Source organism: Pelophylax lessonae, assembly GCF_965119305.1.
Source record: "Pelophylax lessonae genome assembly, chromosome: 7".
NCBI lineage: Eukaryota > Metazoa > Chordata > Amphibia > Anura > Ranidae > Pelophylax > Pelophylax lessonae.
In genome coordinates, this window is record NC_138774.1 from 79,397,746 (window position 1) to 79,418,467 (window position 20,722).

A 20,722-nucleotide genomic window follows, 5' to 3' on the forward strand; every position below is an offset into this window, starting at 1 on the left:
TGAGGAGCTGGAAGGGAGTACACGGTTATAGCTGTCAATTTTTTTTTTTTTCATATAGTCATTTTGGAATATTTCCCCCTGCTTCACCTATATCCCATATACACATATGGCGCTTTTCCACTGCAAAAAGAAGAGTTTTGGGACTGAGTGGGAGACATGACACGGCTTCCAGGAAAAAATAACATATTTAATTGACATGTTCATACAGATAAAAACCATGACATGAGATGTAGAATAGTAAACCTATTATATTGACAAGGTAAAAACTGGTAAGTTCTCCCACTTCTAGTATTCAAAGAACCCAAACATGGCAGGTCCTGGAGTGATGGAGTATATACGATTGCAATATCCATAATCCTTGGTAATGAACAGTATAAGAGTATATAGATATAGTCACAACATCATTGAACTCGACGCATATCGTGGACTATCTGTGCCACTTCATCAGGAGTAGATGTTTGATCTATAAAAAATATGTATATAGAAGGAGATGGCAAAAGAGGATAATTGAAGACTGGGAGGGGAAAGGGTGGAAAAAGAGAGACAAAACCCTCAAGTCCCCCAAAACTTACATAATAGTAATATGGTTGCTGACACTGGAATAAGAGCATGGCCTGGAATGTCTCCCACAGGAGCTGAGGGAACACAGGACGGGCAAACAAGGCAGAGCACACCAAACACATGGCAAGGAGGGCTAGGATGTGTAGAATAGGAGGATTTGCCAGTGGTAGCAGGACCGAGGCTGTCTCTAAATAAAAAAGTATAATATATATATATATGAGTATATATAGAATTAGTATAATCAAAGTGTATAATAGATAGAGGTCTAGAAGTACTGCTACCATAGTATGGTTGTGCAAATTGAAAAAAGGTGGTGGGTGAAATACCCAGTGGGGGGTGAAAGAAAAGTGAATGAATAGTTACCACTGCATGGAACCGAACGGGTCGGCTCACTTTTGTGCTTTTCCACGGCTGGTACTGCATGGTATGGTGTAGGAACGGTACGGTAGGGCGGCGCTTTTCCACTGCATGGAACCGAATGGTAAGGCTCTCAAAAACAGTACCACCTAGATTGTGGTTCCAAGAGGTACCATATCCCACAATCCTTTGCATGCAGTCACTAGCAGCCACTGATTGGTCAGAGAATCCCACCCACCCCGTTGTTATCCCACCCACTTAACTTTAGTACTACTTTAGTGGAAAAGCAAACCATACCGTACCGTACCGAACCGTTCCAACACCGTACCATGCGGTACCAGCAGTGGAAAAGCAAACCGGCCAAGCAGGGCGGAGAGCCGAGCTGGTACTTGCAGTGGAAAAGTGCCAATAGTGGAGTCTTTATTACCATGTATCTGTACTTGTAACTTCAAGTCCATATAGCTTATATGCATATATCTCACATGCATATAGTGCTGTTTAACCATTTATTCATTACTGGTTGCCTAAAATCCAGTTATATTTGTCACCTATACAATATCATGTTTATCTTGTTTTAATGTGCACCCTCTGCTGGTCATTTTTATATACATACTACACGTATACATATGTATATTTGCACTAATTTATACAGTCCTTTTAAACATTCATTGTCTGCCGCCCCCCATTGTTCCGTATGTGCCTTACTGGCATCTGTTGTTCCACTGGTCCCCCTTCCCTCTTTTGTGTTTTTTGTGCCACTTACCTGACATTCTTTCAAATTTTCAATAATTCTATTTCACTGTACCATTCCCTTCAGTATGTGTTTTTTCACATACAATTTTATTTAGTATCTATATTTATCGCCTTTTATGTATAAATCTAAATTCCAGGCTTCTGCCATCCCAGTTCCCATCCATAGTCCTGCCTATGACCTCACCCCCAGTGGGTATATAAAGACAGGGCCATGTGTCTGAATTATCGGCATGAAGTAGGAGCCAATCGACGCTCCGTAACGTGTGCCGGCCTTTTGACATCACTTCCTGGCATTTGTGTTCCACGTTGGTCCAGGCAGCACGGCCGTCCTTCCTGGTTCTTTCTCCAGCAGCCCCCTCTGCTGGTCGGTTGGGATCGTCACCATCAAGCTGCACATAGGAACCACCCCTGGGATCACCTGACACTGGATTCCTTGCCACATTATATGATGAGCCCAGTTTATTTTAATGTTAGTAAGTGCGTTTTTATCCTTTGGCAACAAAAGTCTTTTGCCTTCTGCATTTAGAGGCACCTTCTGCTTTGTTTTCACAGCAGCCATTTACCACATGAACAGCTGCCAGCCAATGACAGCTGATTGTATTTTTTTTCTGCTCACTCGTGAGGAGAATAGACGAAAGCCAGAAACCAGCTTCTATTACAGGGACATCGGCCTGGAACTGTGCCCACCAGTGCTGCGATTCTGTGCCACCTATCTGTGCCCATTAGTGCAGCCTGCTCAGTGAAGTGAAACATTTTTGGTCTTTTGTTTGTTAAGCAAAAAAAAAAAAAAAAAACCCAGTGGTGAATAAATACCACCAAAAGAAAGCTCTATTTGTGTGCAAAAAATGTTGTTTGGGTACAGTGTTGCATGACTGAGCAATTGTCATTCAAAGTGCGACAGCACTGAAAGCTGGAAATTGGCTGGGCAGGAAAGGGGTATAAGTGCCCAGTAAGCAAGTGGTTAAAGTTGACCAAAGGCCCTTTTTACACCTGAGCGATTTTCAGCTTGAAGCTTAACAAGCCAAATCCCATTCATTTAAATTGCCCCTTACTCAGACGTGAGATGAGAATCAAAGTGACAGCACCAGGCTGCGAGGCATGGAATCAGACCACAAGAGTCCCTCAGCTATACCAATAGTCATCTTGACTAGGCTCTGAAGAAAAAGGGTAACCTCGAAACGTGTTAGCCGATGTGTCTACGAGAATTGTGAATTTAAGTATATGTATACAAAAAGTGCAGTGCTAGTAAAGGATACAATTTTGATAAACCATACTCATAAAATACAAAAATTAATGTATATAAAAGTTTGTCAAGTGTCCTTAACCACTTCTAGACCTAGCCTTTTTCTGACACTTGTTTTTTTTTTACAAGTTAAAATCATTTTTTTTTTTACTTTTTAAATTACTTAGAAGCCCCAAACATATTATATATATATATATATATATATATATATATATATATATATATATATATATATATATATATATATATATATATATATATATATGTATGTATGTATGTATATGTTTTGTTTTTTAGTTTTTTTTTTTTTTTAGCAGAGACCCTAGAGAAAAAAAAAAAATGGAGATCGTTGCGATATTTTTTATCACACCGTATTTGCGCAGCGGTCTTACAAACGGAATTTTTTTTTTTGAAAAAAATTCACTTTTTTTAATTAAAAAATAAGAAAACCGTAATGTTAGCCCAATTCTATAATGTGAAAGATAATGTTACGCCGAGTAAATAGATACCCAATATGTCATGCTTTACAATTGCGCACGCTCGTGGAATGGCGACAAACATTGGTACTTAAAAATCCCCATAGGAGACACTTTAAAATTTTCTACAGGTTACCAGTTTAGTTACAGGAGGTCCAGGGCTCAAATTATTGCTTTCGCTCTAACGATCACGGTGATACCTCACATGTGTGAGAATACAATACTAAAAAAAGTGCACTCACAAATATATTATGCATGACAGCATATGTACGATCCAAAAATATAGGCTGCAGCGTGCCAATACAAACAGCCAGGGAGCGTGGTGAAGTCACGTATGGTCCCAGCCAATGCGTGCACTTTTTTATTAAATGTGTGGTTTTTTTGGATTACGCTTTGATTCCTTGTTTCATTTCTGTACAGCGGAAACCACACACTGCTTGGAAGTCCTCTTGAATGAATACAATCGATGTTTCCATATACCTTGGGACACTTTCCTTAAAGAGTTGTAGGCTTTTCCATTAATTTGGAAGCCATTTGATTCTGGTAAACGGGCATTCCCTCTTTTTCAGCGTTGGTGTCTCTACTCACTAAGGATTTGGGAAGATTGGCTTTTTCACACATGCTGGGACTTATGGTGCTTTTTCTATGAAGAAAGTTTGTTTACCTCCCTGGTGGTATTCCCGAGTGTGGCTCGGGGTTAATTTTCAGTACCAAAAGCGGTAACCCCGAGCCACACTCGGGATTACCCCAGAACGTTACTCACCTTCCCTGCGCTCCTTCGCCATCCTCCTTGGCATCCTCACAGTCTCTCCCTGCTCTGTGCACAGCCGATTTCCGGCACTTGCCTTCCAGTTCCCTTCCCTGCGAGCGTTGCGACGCAGGGGGGTGGAACCGGCTGCAAATTCAAAAGTGTAAAAACACAAATGACATAATACAAAGCTGTGATCCTAACAGATCACACTCTATCATGCCATTTCAGCACAGGATTTCACCTGGATAATTTTCCAGTGCCCTGCCTGTGCTTTTCCAGTGCCATGGCGTCCAAAAACTTTTTTTTGCACAAAAATGCTTTTAGACGAACTGGAAAACAGCGACAGCGAAACGGATTTACTTGAAGAACTGAGCGATAGCGATTCGTGGGAAAATTAGTCTTCAGGTACGGAAAGTGACGACAGCGACGATTCTGATGTCTCTTTTTTGCACATAGCTTGTGGAATTTGGGAAGTATATCAAATGATTCTTCAGAATTTCCAACGGAGCGATGTGCCAGAAAGAGACATAAGAATCGTCGCTGTCATCACTTTCCGTACCTGATGACGAATTTTCCCACGAATCGCTATCGCTCAGTTCTTTCGAGCGGTCGCTGTTTTCCAGTTCGTCTAAAAGCGCTTTTGCGCAAAAATAATGCTTTTTGGACGCCATGGTCGTTCTCTATTTTCCAGGCACAAAGAACTAGAAAAGCACAGGCAGGGCACTGGGAAAGTCACCAGGTGAAATCCTGTGCTGAAATGGCATGATTTAGTGTAATCCGTTAGGATCACAGCTTTGTATCATGTCATTTGTTGTATTTACATTTTTGAAATTGCTGCCGGTTTCACCCCCCTGCGTCGCAGCACTCGCAGGGAAGGGAACTGGAAGACAGGTGCCGGCATCGGCCGAGCACACAGTGGGAGGACGACGGGGGATCGCAGGGGAAGGTGAGTTTTAAAATGTACTTTTAGCACAGAAATCTGGACATAATCAGACCGCCAGGGAGGTTATTCACCGGCATTTATTTAATTTATTTTACACCTTTCTTTATGGACACTTCACAAACTTTTATATACATTAATTTTTGTATCTTATGAGTATGGTTTATCAAAATTGTATCCTTTAATAGCGCTGCACTTATTATATACATGTGTGTTTAGGTTTTTTCTATTGGCCTGTGCTAGCTGCTATTATTTTTTTCTTTATATTCACTGTCAATAATATATCTAGTGCAGATTTCCCCTGTTTTTGGTTATTTAAGTATATGGACTTAACATCCTCTGCTTATGTCTAAGCTATGGTGCAACTTCTTTTTGGCAGATTCCAAGCATTTTTGGCCCCATAGATTTTAATAAAAATGCCGGACTTGAGCGTTTCGTCCCTTTTTTTCCTGCTCAAACAGGAGCACTCTCCCTCTCCTACCCCTAGTGTTTTCTGCAGGCTAAACAAAAACGCTGAAGCTGTAAGCTTTAAAAAAAAAACAAAAAAAAAAAACACCAGTAAAAGGCTCAGGTGTGAATGGAGCCGAATACCAAAACTTTTTTTTTTTCCCTATTTTGGATCAAGTAAGGATTATAACCCCTTTAACTTTTTTTTTTGCCATTTGGTACTTCCTGACCCATAGCCAGAATGGTCACTAGGTCAAAACAGGGAGGGTGAATCTCCCTACCTGGGACAGAGAAAGCAATAAAATCATGACATGGGTTCTATTCCCTCTCTACTCGATCTAAAATGGATCAGCAAACTTTTTCCTGCCTGGCTCCTTTAATCTTTCCATTGATGTTTACAGAGCCAGGTGCTGTCAGCAGGGCCATCTATGGCTAAAATTTTGGCTGATTGAAAAGAATTGGCTGGGTAGCAGGGAAGGTTTCGCCCTCATACACCCCCCCCCCCCCCCCCCGACACTTCAAGGGCAGTTGAGGTGAACTCCCCATTCTGCCGAATGACACGTCAATTTGGAAATCATAATGACAACTTTGCCCTGAGGCTTCTCACAGAGGCTTTTTTGTGACATAACACTGGCAAAGGACTTGAGACAAAACAAATCAGGAGAACACTTGGTTTTTGTGTGGAAAAATAATTTATTTTCTTTTAAATTTGCCACAAAATATTTAGTGGTAATAATCCCTTTAACATCTACTACTGTATAACTAGAAACAATATTTAGACCTTGAAAGCGTGACCCAGACACCACCACAATTTTTTTTTTTTGAGCCGTATCGCTGGTACATGGAAAAAATAAAACAAATATGGCTTAATGTGTACGTCTGGTCAGGGTAGGGCCGGCGAGTGATCACAGCCATTTTTTACTATGGTGATCGGTTCACATCGATAACAAGGCACAGAGCCACTCTGATTGGCTCTTTAGATTTTGATCTGTACTGTCTAATGACAGCACAACTTGTCCCTGTTAATTATAACAGCCTCTAATGAGGCAGTTAAATCATATGAAAAACAAACCCTATTTCAAGAATCAAAACCGATGACAGATTGAGGCCGCGACCTAAAAGTCACGCAATTTTGACTGGACTTGAAGCTTTGCCTGTGTAATCTTGAGGTTTTTGGATCTCAAAACACATCAAAGTAGTGCAGGGGCATGTCTTCGGAATGTGGGAGGAAACCAGAGTACCCAGCGGAAACCTACATAGGATAGACATGCAAACTCAAGACAGGTAGCGCTGTGATTGAGATTTTAATGAACAATCGTGCTGCCAGACGGAAGTGCTAACCACTTAGCTTATTGCTTATGAAGCTTTCCCTTGTTGCTGAAATAATTCGAATTTGGATTCAGCCTGTTTGGAAGTCTGTTTTGAGACTTAATCTAGAGTTTGGGTTAGTTTCATTTTTCATTTGCTGTCAAAAAGAACTTATTTAAAAACAGATCCTGGTTAAAAAATAATAATAATAGAATACACAGCAAGTAAAAATGGCTATATATATTTTAAAGCGACTTCGGGCTTACTGAGTACAACAAAGTGCAGAAACCCACTGCAGCCAATCAGAATTCTTCATTCAATAAAAATACTTTGTTAGGGTAAAGCCAGATTGCTCCCTTTGCATACCATCACTGCTCCGCATTGCTATAGATGGAGGAGCACAGGTAATGTCAGTCTGAAGCCAGTAAAAGTGGCATGTTTATGAGCAGCACGGTTCAATGTTATCATACTTTATTATTACTGACGAGTTGGTGATTCGGGCGCCGTACCGCCCCTTCCAGAACTGTGTATCCTTTCCTTTGTGCATAAACTTCACATAGCGTACCCCGGGTCCATACCCACGAAACTCATGAGAAACCTGTAAAGAGACAGTATTGTGTCAAAGCTTGTATGAACACATGTATATCTACTGCATATGTGTCTGAGCTGTGGTATCGTCTTGTGTGCTACCATCAGAAGGTCAGAGTAAGGCCCTTTCACACAGGCTATCAAATCCTGTCCGCCTGTCAGTTTTTTAGGCGAACCTGATCAGACCGCTCCTATGGTGCGGCTCCATCTGATTCGATCCTGCCTGCAAAAAACAGACAGATGGTGGTTCTATTTTCCATCCGTCTGGCGGATCAGATGGAAATGGACAGGTGGTCTGCTTCCATCAGATTTCCCCATAGAGGAGAGCAGGGCTGACACAGACCTGTCATCCGCCTGTTCAGTGGGGATCGGCGGAGCAATCCCCCGCTAAGCAAGCAGAATCTGCTACACAGAAGAGCCCGTGTGAAAGGGGCCTTACATTTCCTATAATCTATGCAATGCATGAATATCTATTTGCACCCTCTGTATCATGTGTTATGATAAGACTATCTTCAAAGCCTTCCTTGTGTAAGCATCCAAAGCCCTGAGGCTACTGCTGTGTGCCAACAACTTGGATGTGATGTCAGCAGACCCAGAGCTGTCACTCAAGAGACATTATAGCATTCACCATCACTTCTCCTTCCAAAGCCACATAAAAATGATGCAGTGAGGCGATGAGCAGATGAGGATGGTAATGGCACAATCCGTGATCACTAATGCCAGGAACTGTAAGTCTCTGAATGGAAATTACGTTAAGCGGATGGTGGACAGTCCACTGCTCAGGGCTGACCTCTTGAGGGAAGCAGAACCACACTCTAAAACAGGCATGTGCAACCTGCGGCCTGGACCCGCAAGCAATGTGGCCCACTGCACCCTGACAATTATTTTATTTTTGCTAGGGAGGAAGGAAGTTGAGTCGGGGGCATGGCCACAGGGGCTTCCAACTAGCTGTAGGCAGAGGCTGCTTCGGAGGGGAGGGGGGGGCAAGCGCCCCCGGATTACAAACAGAGCGGGGATCTCCTGCTTACCTGGCGGCCGCTGTCATACAAAGCCCTGCCTCCTGGACCATCTACTATGATAGACAGCACATTGGTGACGTCTATCATATGAGCCGGTCCAGGAGGCAGGACAGCGGTTGCCGGATAAGCTGGAGATCCCCACTCTGTGTAATCCAGCAGCTCTCCTCTCTCTTCATTGCAGACTGCATTAGATGGGCACGCACTGGTGAGGCTGCATTGGACGGGCACGCACTGGTAAGGCTGCATTTGATGGGCACTGTTTAGGCTGCATTGGATGGGCACGCACTAGGCTGCAAGTGCCGTGCTATCTCCCGGCTGCTGCAGGAAACTTAAGCCCCGTACACACACACGCGTCGAAAGTTGGCCGTGAATTTTCGGCCAACATCCGATCGGCCGATTTTCGGCTTGTTAGTATGAAGCTTCCGACAACCGACTCCGACTTTTCGGCCGAAAAAAATCTGGTGTGCAGGCTATAAAATTTTTGACGGCCGGTTTTCCGTCAGTCAGTACAGATTTCGTCAGACAAAAATCTGATGAGCAAGACTGGGCATGCTCAGAGAAGAAAAAACACACGGAAAGTAAACCAACACATGACATCACTTCTGAAGTAGATTTTTGTTGGCCGAGAAAATTCGTGTGCAGTCTAGGCACATTCCAACCAGCAAAACACCACTCTGGACAAAAGTCGGACGATCGGTCAGCCGATAATCGTTGCGTGTGTACGAGGCATGAGGATGTTTGCAGTCAGTGACAGAGCCGCTGCTTCCTGTATAGTTCCGGCTCTGTCACAGGCGGAGTGATATGAAATGCACCCCTCCCCCGTATGTGACAGGAACCATACAGGAAGAAGCGGCTCTACTCTCAACTGCGGCCTCTGCATCCTCCAGCAGTACCCGATGTCATGACCAGCATTACCCGCCAGCAGTCTGCAAAATAAGTAAAAAAGGTATGTGCATTAGTGTGTGTAAATTTTGAAATATACTTTTTAATAACTAGTTGCGTTTTGTTATAATGACAATGATTGTGCTGTATAACCTTTTCCTTAAAAGTCTGATAAAAGCTCAGCAGGTGATAATCGCCAAAACAGGTACACAACAGGCGGCCATCACTAAGACAAATGGTATCACTACATTTTGGTACAATTCATCCAGCACACAAGTGGTTGCATTTACTTTTGATTTTTGTAGCAGAATACCCCTGATAAATACACTGACCTAGCACCCAACCACAGGAGGAAGCGAACATCTCCCTCCGGAAGCTTTGACCCTCATGTGTACATAGATGCTATAGGGGTCCCAAGGGGGGTCCCCGATGAATTTGAAGCCAAGGATCAGGTGGTTTTGAGTCTCTGTTAAGTTGAAGAAGAACTCAGGTATTCTAGACCCTTGGGATCAATATTTTAGCTGGATGAGTGGGTGGCAGAAGGCGCTCGCCCAGGTAGCGGTAACAGTACTAATAGAAGAAGAAGACCGCCTTATGATGGAAGAGGAAAAACCCTTCACCCCTCTATAGTCACCCCTATTCATAATTTCACAGTTCTATAGGATTATAGGGATAGGTAGCACCTCACTGCCCTCTCCAAGCTGAATCAAGGGATGTAGTGAGCTAGTTACCGCTCTTCTCTATATATGGCCTCCAAAAAAGTTCCGGAGTAGTATGGGCCAGGTGAGTAGGCGCTTTAGTAGTAATAGGGACAGATTGAAATAGACATTTTAAGGCGGGAATCTGTAATGGATGTACTCAATGATGTATAGTAAAATGCCTATTGCACCTTATGATGCATGCCTTATGTATATATACTGTATTTTCTGGCGTATAAGACTACTTTTGAACCTCAAAAAAATTCCCCCAAAATGGGGGGTCGTCTTATATGCCGAGTATAATATCTCCAAGGTAACCCAAGTATAACTATTACCGGTAGATGTAATCTCTCAAGACGCTGGCTGTGTGGGAATCCTTTACCGGTATACCGTATGTACCGTAGCTCAGGCTACATACAGTGTACCGCGCTGAGCCAATCAGGGAGAGCGATGTATTCTATAAAAGAATGCAAAGCCTGCTCCGATTGGCGGAGTAACATCAGCCCGCCTCTCTGACTCTGCCAATCCCAGCAGGCTTTGCATTCAATAATAGAATACATCGCTCACTGCGATTGGCTCAGCGTGGTATACTGTATGTAGCCGAAGCTACGGTACATACGGTATATCGGTACAGGATTCCCACACAGCCAGTGCCTTGAGATTACATCTACTGGTAATACTTATACTTAGGGTACCTTGGAGATATTATGAGAGTTTACATGTATTACAGTACTTGGGGTACCTTGGAGATCTAGAAGAAATCTGACGTTTTTCAATGGTGTTGCCTTGCTTTGGAAGGGGGATAGTCTTATACGGCGAGTATAGCCCAAAACCTATGTTTTAACTTGAAAATTAGGGGGGTCGTCTTATACGCCGGAAAATACGGTATGTTACTGCTCTGATTTACTATACTACCTTACTCAAAATGGCTGCTAGATCACCCCTCCCTTCATGGAATCCAAGATGGAGCCTCCATTCAGAGACTAGACACAAAATAGAGGTCGTCATGTCCTGGAAGAAAATTATAGATGCATAGCTACATCCAATCATGAACTTATACGTGTTATAAATGAGTATTTCCTGGAATTAATTTCTTGATGCTTTATAAACTTAAAAAAGAGGAACCAAATAAAGCAGAACTATTCTGACAAGTGTGTCAGCGTATGATTCCTTCCCTGTGTGCACACAACGAACCTGAAATTAGGCCAGGGGCAGATATAATCCCAGACTGTTTTGGTACCAATCCAAAACAATGTCATGTCCTTGTTCGTACATGTATGAATAAGGACATGACATTTTTTGGCTACCTAAGTCATATGTGCTAGGGGTGCAACTATCCCCCAGCACATAACTAAGTATCCCAGCATGTGCAGTGTTTCTGACTCCTACCACCATCACCACTTCAAATCACTGAAGTGGTTAGTGTTCCTTTATTATCTCTCAGAAGAAGTAAACCTCTGTATATGGATTCCATTTTATTTGATCATCCTCTAGCTGTGTTAAATTAGTGCGGGAAGGGTGCGGCGGTGTTTTATTACATATATACCTTAAGTATAGTATACATTTTATATGCAGCCCGAGAAATTTGCTCTACACTCAATGTGGCCCAGAGAAGCCAAAAGGTTGGACACCCATGCTCTAAAACATGTAGAAAAAGCAGAAATAGAGGCACCTTCTAGTGTAGACTGTTATTTCTCTAGCGCTCATCGACAGACGTAGTCCTCGGTGATACACCACCTTCGGGTTATGTTACCTCCGCAGGAGCAGGACTAGACAGGAAATTAAAAAGCTCTGGCCACACCCTAGGGGCAGTCCCAGAGGGTATATCCTCTCTCTCTCTGCCTCAGCAAATCAGTTATTTTCTGTCTAGTTAGGAGTAAGGACCTAGATACCTTGCTGGGATCTTAGGTCCTGGCAAGAAATTTTTTCTAAAAGGATTTTTGGACAGCTTTTTTTCTCCAGTGTTCCTGTGAGATCTTCAAGCAAGAAAGCTGAACTGGGCGACGGGCTGGATGTTGAGATCCAGTGGTCACCCCAGTTCAGCCTACGAGCGCGTGCAGGCCATAGCTCCGCGCTGGGTCGGCCGCGACAAAGTCCCATTAAAAGGACTGAACCCGCGAGTTAAACGTCTCGCTGAAACGCCAAAGACCATGAGTCACGGCGTCCGTATCGGTCGACAGCCCTCCCGCCCCGGTGGAGAGGGGTACTGTCAGGAGTTGGTGCCCGCCTGGTTCCGGTATGGTGAGTAGTATGTTCCCCCTTTTTCCCTGACGGGTTTGTGGTGAACGCGGGCCCCTCTCTGTATGGTAAGAAAGAGTTCTTTCTATCCTATAACATGTCACAAATCCTCCTACTTTGAGTGTGATTTTATGTGTGCAAAAAGCCAGGAGGCTTGGTTTGGGAGCTAACAATCTATTGTATACATGTTTTAAAAATGTAATCTGTGGCATTCTGGGAATCTTATGGGTTAAGTATAAGCTACCTACCAGTCAGAAGCCATGGACATGTAGACTGCCTTCCAAATCAGATCTCCAGCTAATAGCAGGCCTCCCGAACGGCCATGCGGTCCGCCAGGGCCGGTACCGCCAACCACGCCATATCCCCATGCAGAGAGAGTGTTGTGTGCCTGCAGCACACCGCTAGTCAGCACAGGCCGCCGCCATTTTTTTTGCTGGATCGCACGAGCCGCCATTTTGGCGTAGCCTCGTGTCTCCAGCATGGGGGCGGCCATGTTTGAGGTGATTCTACACCTCGTGGAGCTTGGGGGAGGCGCCGGAAGGCGTGCAGAGGGGCGGAGCCGCCTCCTTTCTTCCTGGGCAGCCAGCCAAAAGACTTCCTGTTTGTCTAAGACAGCGCTGTAAGCTGTTGCAGTTTAACTCTGAACATCAAGTGGTGAGCCTGGGGGTCTATCTCTCTCTCTCTCGATCGATAGGGATCCCTAGCAGGTAACACTAAGGGTTTTTTTTGTGGCGCTGAGGGTCAAAAAAAAAAAAAATTTTTTCTTTACTTTTGAATTATATCATCCAGGAAGTAACTGGAGTTATTATGGACCCTGCCACACATATTCCCCCACCTGTTTCCCTCGAGGGGGCCTCGGGACCCGCCGGTGCACAGAGTATAGAGTCATTTACAGCAATTTTGGAGTCTATGGTGGCTCGGGTGGAGGCGGCCTGTCAGGGACGGGGGTCAAGGAAGCGACCCCCGCCTACCCCTATACTATCTGACACCTCTGACTCTGATTCAGAGATGGTCACTGCAGTTGCAGGTTCCTCTGCAAGGGCTGTTATCCCAGGTAAAGCCCCCTCAGACAGTGAGGAGGACACTTCTTCTCCTGCTATAATTCAGGAAGAAGCATTGGTGGACGCACTAGTTGTGGCAGTGCAAGAAACCTTAAAACTTGAGGCTTTACCGGCAGAGGCAACTGAAACAGAGAGGCCTTTTGGGACTAATAAGCCCATCAAGACGGCGAAGGCTTTTCCTGTACCTAAATGTTTTGGTAATCAGATTAAAGGAGAATGGGAGCATTCTAAACGTACCTTTACTATTTCCAAGCGTATTGCTAGACGCTATCCGTTTGAGGAATCCATCATTAAGAAATGGACGGTACCACCAGTCGTGGATCCGCCTATTTCCAGGCTGAATAAAGCCACGGTTATTCCAGTGGAGGACACTTCGTCCTTTAAGGATCCGGTGGATCGAAAGATAGAAGCGGAGTCCCGCACTATCTTTTCTCTGATAGGGTCAGCATTTAGACCAGTAATTGTTATTGGTCTAGTTTCCCAGACACTTACGGAATGGGCGAAAATGGTACGCCAAGATCTTAGGGGAAAAGATATTCCCCAGGAGACATCTGATTTGATAGAACAGATCATACAAGGGCTACGGTTTATCTGTGACGCAGCCTTGGACACTACTCCCTTGTTAGGGCATGCATCTAAGTTAGCAGTGATCCTCAGACGTGTGCTGTGGTTAAAATGCTGGTCAGCTGACCTAGGTTCCAAAAAGACTTTGACCAATCTCCCTTTTCAGGGGAATCGTCTATTTGGAGCCAACCTAGATGAAATCATTAAGGATGCCACCGGGGGCAAGAGTACTTTTTTGCCACAGGCTGCAAAAGCTAAGGGACCTCGCAACAAGCGAGGACCTTTCTTTACCGCCCATAAAGGGCGCCCGGCTGGTACTCCCGGGAAAGGCAAGACTCCTCCAGGAGGGTTCAAGAAGGGCTGGTCGGACAAGCAGAGGACCAACCCAGCCAAACCCGAAGTAAAGGAGTACACAGCCTGAAGGTGCGCCCCCACCCGATTTCAGGGTGGGGGGACGTTTTCACCGGTATTCAGGACATTAGATCGAGCATCAACCACTACTACCGGTGCGATTCTTCCCTTCCAACATTTAAGTACAGGAAGCGGTAGTGACCGTTCCCTGTATAGATCTTTTCCCTTACCTTTTCCTAAGATTAGTCCCGATACCTCACAGGAATCGGATCTGATTGACCAGATAGGCCAAGTAGCCTCTAGTCGGGTGACTTCGGTCCCTGAGGTTCAACCAGAAAAGATCACCTTTCCTGATAACTATCAGGTATCTGATAAATGTGTGGGAACAGAAAACGACCAGACTTCTCGGATGGTCGGGGCCAGATAGCTCTAGGGACGCCTGGTTCAGATCCAATCAGCGCCAGTGGTCCTAGAAATTCTAGGCTGGCCTCTTCAAGCCGGCCTGGCCGACTTGGACATGTTAGTCGCAGACGTTCCGTGGGAACTTCGTCTCAGGGAGTGTCTGTAGTCTCAAGGACCTATTTACCTTCGTGCTTTACAGTCGCTGGTTTTAATGGCCTGGCCATTGAGACCCAAGTACTGAAGGACAGAGGTTTGTCTACTTCAGTCATTCCTACCCTTATTAAAGCAAGGAAAGCGACTTCCAGCAAAGTCTATTATCACACATGGAAGACTTACATTGCGTGGTGCGAATCTTTAGGATTTCCTCCACGTACCTATTCGGTGTCTCGAATATTGGCCTTTTTGCAACAAGGGGTTGAGCAGAAGCTAGCCTTGAGCACCATCAAGGGTCAAGTTTCAGCATTAGCAATCTTCTTTCAGAAACCTTTAGCTACCAAATCCTTGGTGCGGAATTTCATCCAGGGGGTGCGGCACCTGGCTCCTCCAGTCCGCGCGCCCTTACCGCCCTGGGATCTTAATTTGGTTTTGTCGGTTCTACAGAAACCTCCCTTTGAAAACATCAGGGAGATTCCCTTGCTTACTTTATCCCAGAAGGTGGTCTTCTTGGTGGCTATTACTTCTGCTCGCAGGGTGTCAGAACTGGCTGCATTATCATGCCAGTCCCCATACCTAGTGATTCATAGGGATAAGGTAGTACTTCATCCTAAGCCATCTTTTCTTCCTAAGGTGGTTTCAGATTTTCATCTGAATGAAGATATTGTACTACCTTCCTTGTGTCCTCAGCCCAAGCATCATCGGGAACATGCGTTGCATTCCTTAGATGTGGTTCGGGCAATCAGGGTATACCTGAAAGCTACGGAATCATTCCGTAAGACGGATTCACTTTTTGTGATCACGGATGGCCCCAGAAAGGGTTTGCCTGCATCTGCCGCGACCATTGCCAAATGGATTAGACAAACGGTGGTACAGGCTTATTCTATTAAGGGTCAGAGTCCTCCGTTCCCTGTTAGGGCGCACTCCACTCGAGCGCTCAGTACTTCCTGGGCCTTTCGCCATCAGGCGTCAGTGGTCCAGGTATGTAAGGCGGCCACTTGGTCGTCGGTACATACCTTTACTAAATTCTATAAAATTGATGTGACGGCATCGGCGGATGCCTCATTTGGCCGCAAGGTTTTGCAGGCCGCAATTTGAGGAGACCGGTGGTCTACCTCGAGGGTTTTTTTTTTTTTTCTGTTTGAAAATTTTTTTGTTGAGTCTCATCATTAAGGATGAGCATTGTAAACTTCTAGTTGGCACCGGTTGGGCCTTCTAGATTGGGATTTGATTTCCATTTTCCCACCCCTCAGTTGTGATACTGCTCTGGGACGTCCCGAAGGTGGTGTATCACCGAGGACTACGTCTGTCGATGAGCGCTAGAGAAAAATGGATTTTTGTAAAATCTTACCGTAAAATCCTTTTCTCTTAGCTCATCGACAGACGTAGTCCCCGCCCCTCTGTTTTGGAGTTGGGTTGGGTTAAATTCTCTAAGCACTGCTTTTTCACATAACTGATTTGCTGAGGCAGAGAGAGAGAGGATATACCCTCTGGGACTGCCCCTAGGGTGTGGCCAGAGCTTTTTAATTTCCTGTCTAGTCCTGCTCCTGCGGAGGTAACATAACCCGAAGGTGGTGTATCACCGAGGACTACGTCTGTCGATGAGCTAAGAGAAAAGGATTTTACGGTAAGATTGTACAAAAATCCATTTATTTATTGGAGCAAAAGTTTAAAAAAATCACATTGAGGTTAGTATTTGCAAGCAAATCAGGATAGCCCTTCAGCAGCGAGTCTCAATGCACGCTGGTTCAGGCAATGTTCCGTTCCTGTCCCCTGTAAAAGCCATCCACTGGCTATGTGTATGTATCAATCCAGTAGGGAGGGCTGGAACGCACGTGGACCGCAGCAGCATGTGACATCACCGGAAATGACGCAACACTTTTCTGCGCGTGCACACTGTCGATGGAGGAACACTGCCCAGACCAGTGTGCACCACTGCAGGACTATCTCTATTTGCTTGCAATTGCTTACCTCATTATGGTGTGGGGTTGTTTTTCAGGGGTTGGGTTTGGCCCTTAAGTTCCAGTGAAGGGAACTCTTAAGGCGTCAGCATACCAAGACAATTTCATGCTCCCAACTTTGTGGGAACAGTTTGGGGATGGCGCCTTCCTGTTCCAACATGACTGCGCACCAGTGCACAAGCAAGGTCCATAAAGACACAGGTGAGTAATTTGGGGTAGAGGATTTTGACTGGCCTGGGAAGAGTCCTGACCTCACCCTGATCAAACACCTTTGGGATGAATTAAAGACTGCAAGCCAGGTCTTCTCGTCCAACATCAGTGCCTGACCTCACAAATGCACTTCTGGAAGAATGGTAAAACATTCCCATAGACACACTCTTAAACCTTGTGGACAGCCTTCCCAGAAGAGTTAAAACTGTAAAAAAGGGTGGGCCAACTCAATAATAAACCTTACAGACTAAGACTGGGATTATAGTTCATGTGCGTGTAAATGCAGGTGTCCCAATAATTTTGACAATATAGTGTATTTGAATTTTCTATACTTATACATACAATATTTTAAGTTAGTGACAGGGTATTTTTAAATTGGATTTAAACCACCTTCCTATTGCCAGATTTATTTATTTTTTTTACAAACAACCAGCAGGGAAATGGAGATCTATTTCTGGAATGGCGTATATAAACGTCACTTCAGAAATAGCCCATGTGCGCCAACTCTAGTAGGTAATGCTGGTGAACAGAGCTGTCCTTAGCCAGCTCAGTTCATAGGCACAGTGGGGTTGATTTACTAAAACCAGAGAGTGCAAAATCTGATGCAGCTGTGCATGGTAGCCAATCAACTTCTAACTTCAGCTTGTTCAATTAGGCTTTGAGAACCTGGAAGCTGATTTCTATGTATGTTTTAGTGAATCAGTTCCATAGTCCTTAGCCAATAGAAGTGGCTCTACACATTCTGATTGCTGTAATTGCTCATAGGTTGATTGACCCTTTCCTACACATCTAAACTCCAACTTATCTCTGTATGCGACTTTTATATTAAACTTTCATCTTCCTTATCCTCTCCATCTCCATCCTACCACTATGTGTCCAGTACATTAACCCCTTCCCACCTCCTCCCACTGTGGACGATCATTACATTATTGTAATTATTGCACCATTGACAATCTCCATATTTAACTACTTCAATACCAGCATGTTTCTTCTCTTCAAAATTTTTTGGCAAAAAGTTAAGCAAACTTGGGGTGTCTACATTGTAAAAAGGGGCAGTTTGTGGCTGTTCATTTTTATTTTTTTTTCTTTCAAAGGTTTTGGCCTTTTTCCCTTTATATAGTAAAAAAAAAAAATTGCTATTAAAGTAGTTGTAAAGGGTCTTTTTATTTGTCATTAAAATAACAAACACGTTCTATTTACCTGCTCTGTGAAACCGCCTACTCTGGGGTCCCTCCGATGCTCTTGGCTCCTCCTCTTCTCTGTATGCATTTATAGGAAGCCACTCCCGACCTGGGCTTTGTGCATCCATTGACACACCACAGCTCGGCCCCTCCCCCTCCTCACTTGATGTGACTGACAGCAGCATAATCCAATGGCTTTCACTGCTGCCTCAGTGTCTTGTGAAGAGAGAGAGAGAGAGACCAGCACAGCTGGTAAGTATTAAGGGAGGTGAGGGGGTGTACAACTAGTGAAACATTTTTTTCCTTAGTGCAGGGAATGCATTAAAAACTGTACATAGTCTTTTTTTTCCCCTTTAAAATAACAAAACGGATTTATACGTACCTGCTCTGTGCAGTAGATTTGCAAAGAGCAGCACCGATCCTCCTCTTTTCAGGTCCCCCAACTGGCGCTCCACACCCCTCCTCTTTTTGGTGCAACCCCCCCCCCCCCCCCATAGGAAGCCTCTTTCAATCGTGGCACACCTGCCGACTCAATCCCGAGTCCTGCTGGCTGCGTCTATTGACACAAACCACGAGATATGGGGGGTGAGAGGGTGGTATACACACTAAAACATTTTTACCTTAATGCAAGGAATATATTGTGAATGTAAGGAGAAATTTGAGTGGAGAGTGATAAGTTTCAGTTTTGATTTTGACTGCTGGTGACTGTTTACATTTTAAGGGGCTCTTTCCTTGCAGTTTTTTGGGGGGTTTTTTCCCCCTTTTTTTGTTACTCTTTTTTTCTGTCACTTTTTTTGAATACCTTTTTTTTTCTCTTTCTTTCTTTCCTTCAGACTACTAATTAAGGGGAGTGGTTAATTGGTCACAGGTGCTTCAGGTGCTATTTACATTTCTGCTGGACTCATTTGAGCTTGCTCTTTCTTGAGCTTGCTACCTTTTTGCTTGCTGGTACTCTGAGCAAGTGGAACTTGACTAAGTGGTGAGTTAAAAACCTGAGTTTAAAACAGGAGATTTGAACAGGAGTCTTCAGACCTGTAAGTAACATCTGAAATGTTCTGTTAGTTGTATTATTGTTGTAACCGGGAAAATGTGTGATAGCAAGATTGAAGGTTTTGTGCAGTGCACAGTGTGCCGCATGTATACAATACCGAAGCAACCTCTCCAGGATGGATACTGCTGCAACAGATGTGAGCAGGTTGTCCTTTTGGAATCTCACATTAGAGATCTGGAAGAGCAAATTGCAACACTGGGCTGAACTGACAACCTTGAAGGGGGTCCTCTGCTCGCTGAGCAGGTGGCTAGTGGGGTTAATGGGGAGGGTGGAGGGGTAAGTCAGGTTTATCAGGTAGGAAGAGGGGTAATACAGTCAGAGGGAGTGGTAGGGGCTCACAGAAAAGGAAGGTCAGACCTGGGTTTGAGCACCCTAACAGATTTGCCATGTTGGGTGAAGATGTGGGGGTGGCAAGCTCAGAGGTGGCAGCCCTTTATCACTGCTATCCCTAACAGCCTGGAGAGCAGTCCGTCTAGTAGAGGTGGTGAGGGGACTGTAGGTAGGCCTAGACAGTTGGTGGTAATTGGGGATTCTATAATCAGAAGGACTGATAAAATAATTTGTCGCCAGGATCACCTCAACCGAATGGTTTGCTGTCTCCCTGGTGCCAGGGTTCGGCATGTGGTGGACCGGGTTGATAAATTACTGGGAGGGGCTGGGTATGACCCAGCTGTCTTGGTCCACATTGGAACCAATGACAGAATATATGTGGAGGCTCCTTAAGAACCAATTTAATGGACTAGGCTGCAAGTTGAAGGGAAGGACCTCCAAGGTAATATTCTCTGAAATATTGCCTGTGCCATGCGCAACACAGGAAAGGCAGGTCTTACACATGGCTAAAGACCTAGTGTAAGAAGGAGGGATTTTGGTTTTTAGAGCACTGGGTGCAACCTATATGCTAAAGATGGTTTGCACGTAAATGGAAGGGGGTCTGTTGTGCTGGGGGAGAGATTTATGGGAAGGCTGGAGGAGTTTTTAAACTAGGATTGAGGGGGGGGGGGGGTGAATTAGATTATAATGGGGCGAGAGTTATAGCAGAGGATAAGAAGGTTCCCATGTTACAAATAACCATTGGAAATGGTACTATTTGTACCAAAATTAAAAATATGCAAAATAAGTGTGCAAAATGGGACAATGATTTAAAGTGTTTGTTCACCAATGCCAGAAGTCTGCCAAGCAAAATAGGTGAATTGGAAGCTCTGGTGCACAAGGAGAACTATGACTTAATTGGTATTGCTGAATCTTGGCTTCATTCTTCACATGACTGGGCTATTAATATTCCTGGCTATGCTCTCTTTCGGAAAGACAGGGTAAAAAACGGAGGGGTGGTGGTGTCTGTCTCTATGTGAGAAGTGATCTCAAAGTGAGTGTGAAAGAGAACCTAGTTGATGGAGAGTGTGCTGAATCTAAAGCAGTATGGGTTGAAATGTACATGGGTGTGCCTAATACAAAGATTATCATTGGAGTTTGTTATAGACCTCCCAGTATTATTGAGGTGGAGACTCAGCTCCTGGCACAGATAGAAAG

General features: G+C 44.5%; 1 protein-coding gene across 2 annotated transcripts in view; it reads right to left on the reverse strand.

Annotated features, from left to right (window-relative positions):
* Positions 1-7,012: 7,012 nt before the first annotated feature.
* The window catches only part of FBXO27 (F-box protein 27), a 52,021-nt gene continuing 38,311 nt past the window's right edge, over positions 7,013-20,722 (reverse strand). Inside the window, exon 6 of one of the 2 annotated variants that reach the window (XM_082264479.1) lies at positions 7,013-7,434. In XM_082264479.1, coding sequence (XP_082120605.1) covers positions 7,276-7,434 — 159 coding nt within the window. In that variant the 3' untranslated portion in view covers positions 7,013-7,275. The remainder of the gene's footprint in view (positions 7,435-20,722) is intronic. The other variant, XM_082264478.1, reaches the window with a different exon arrangement.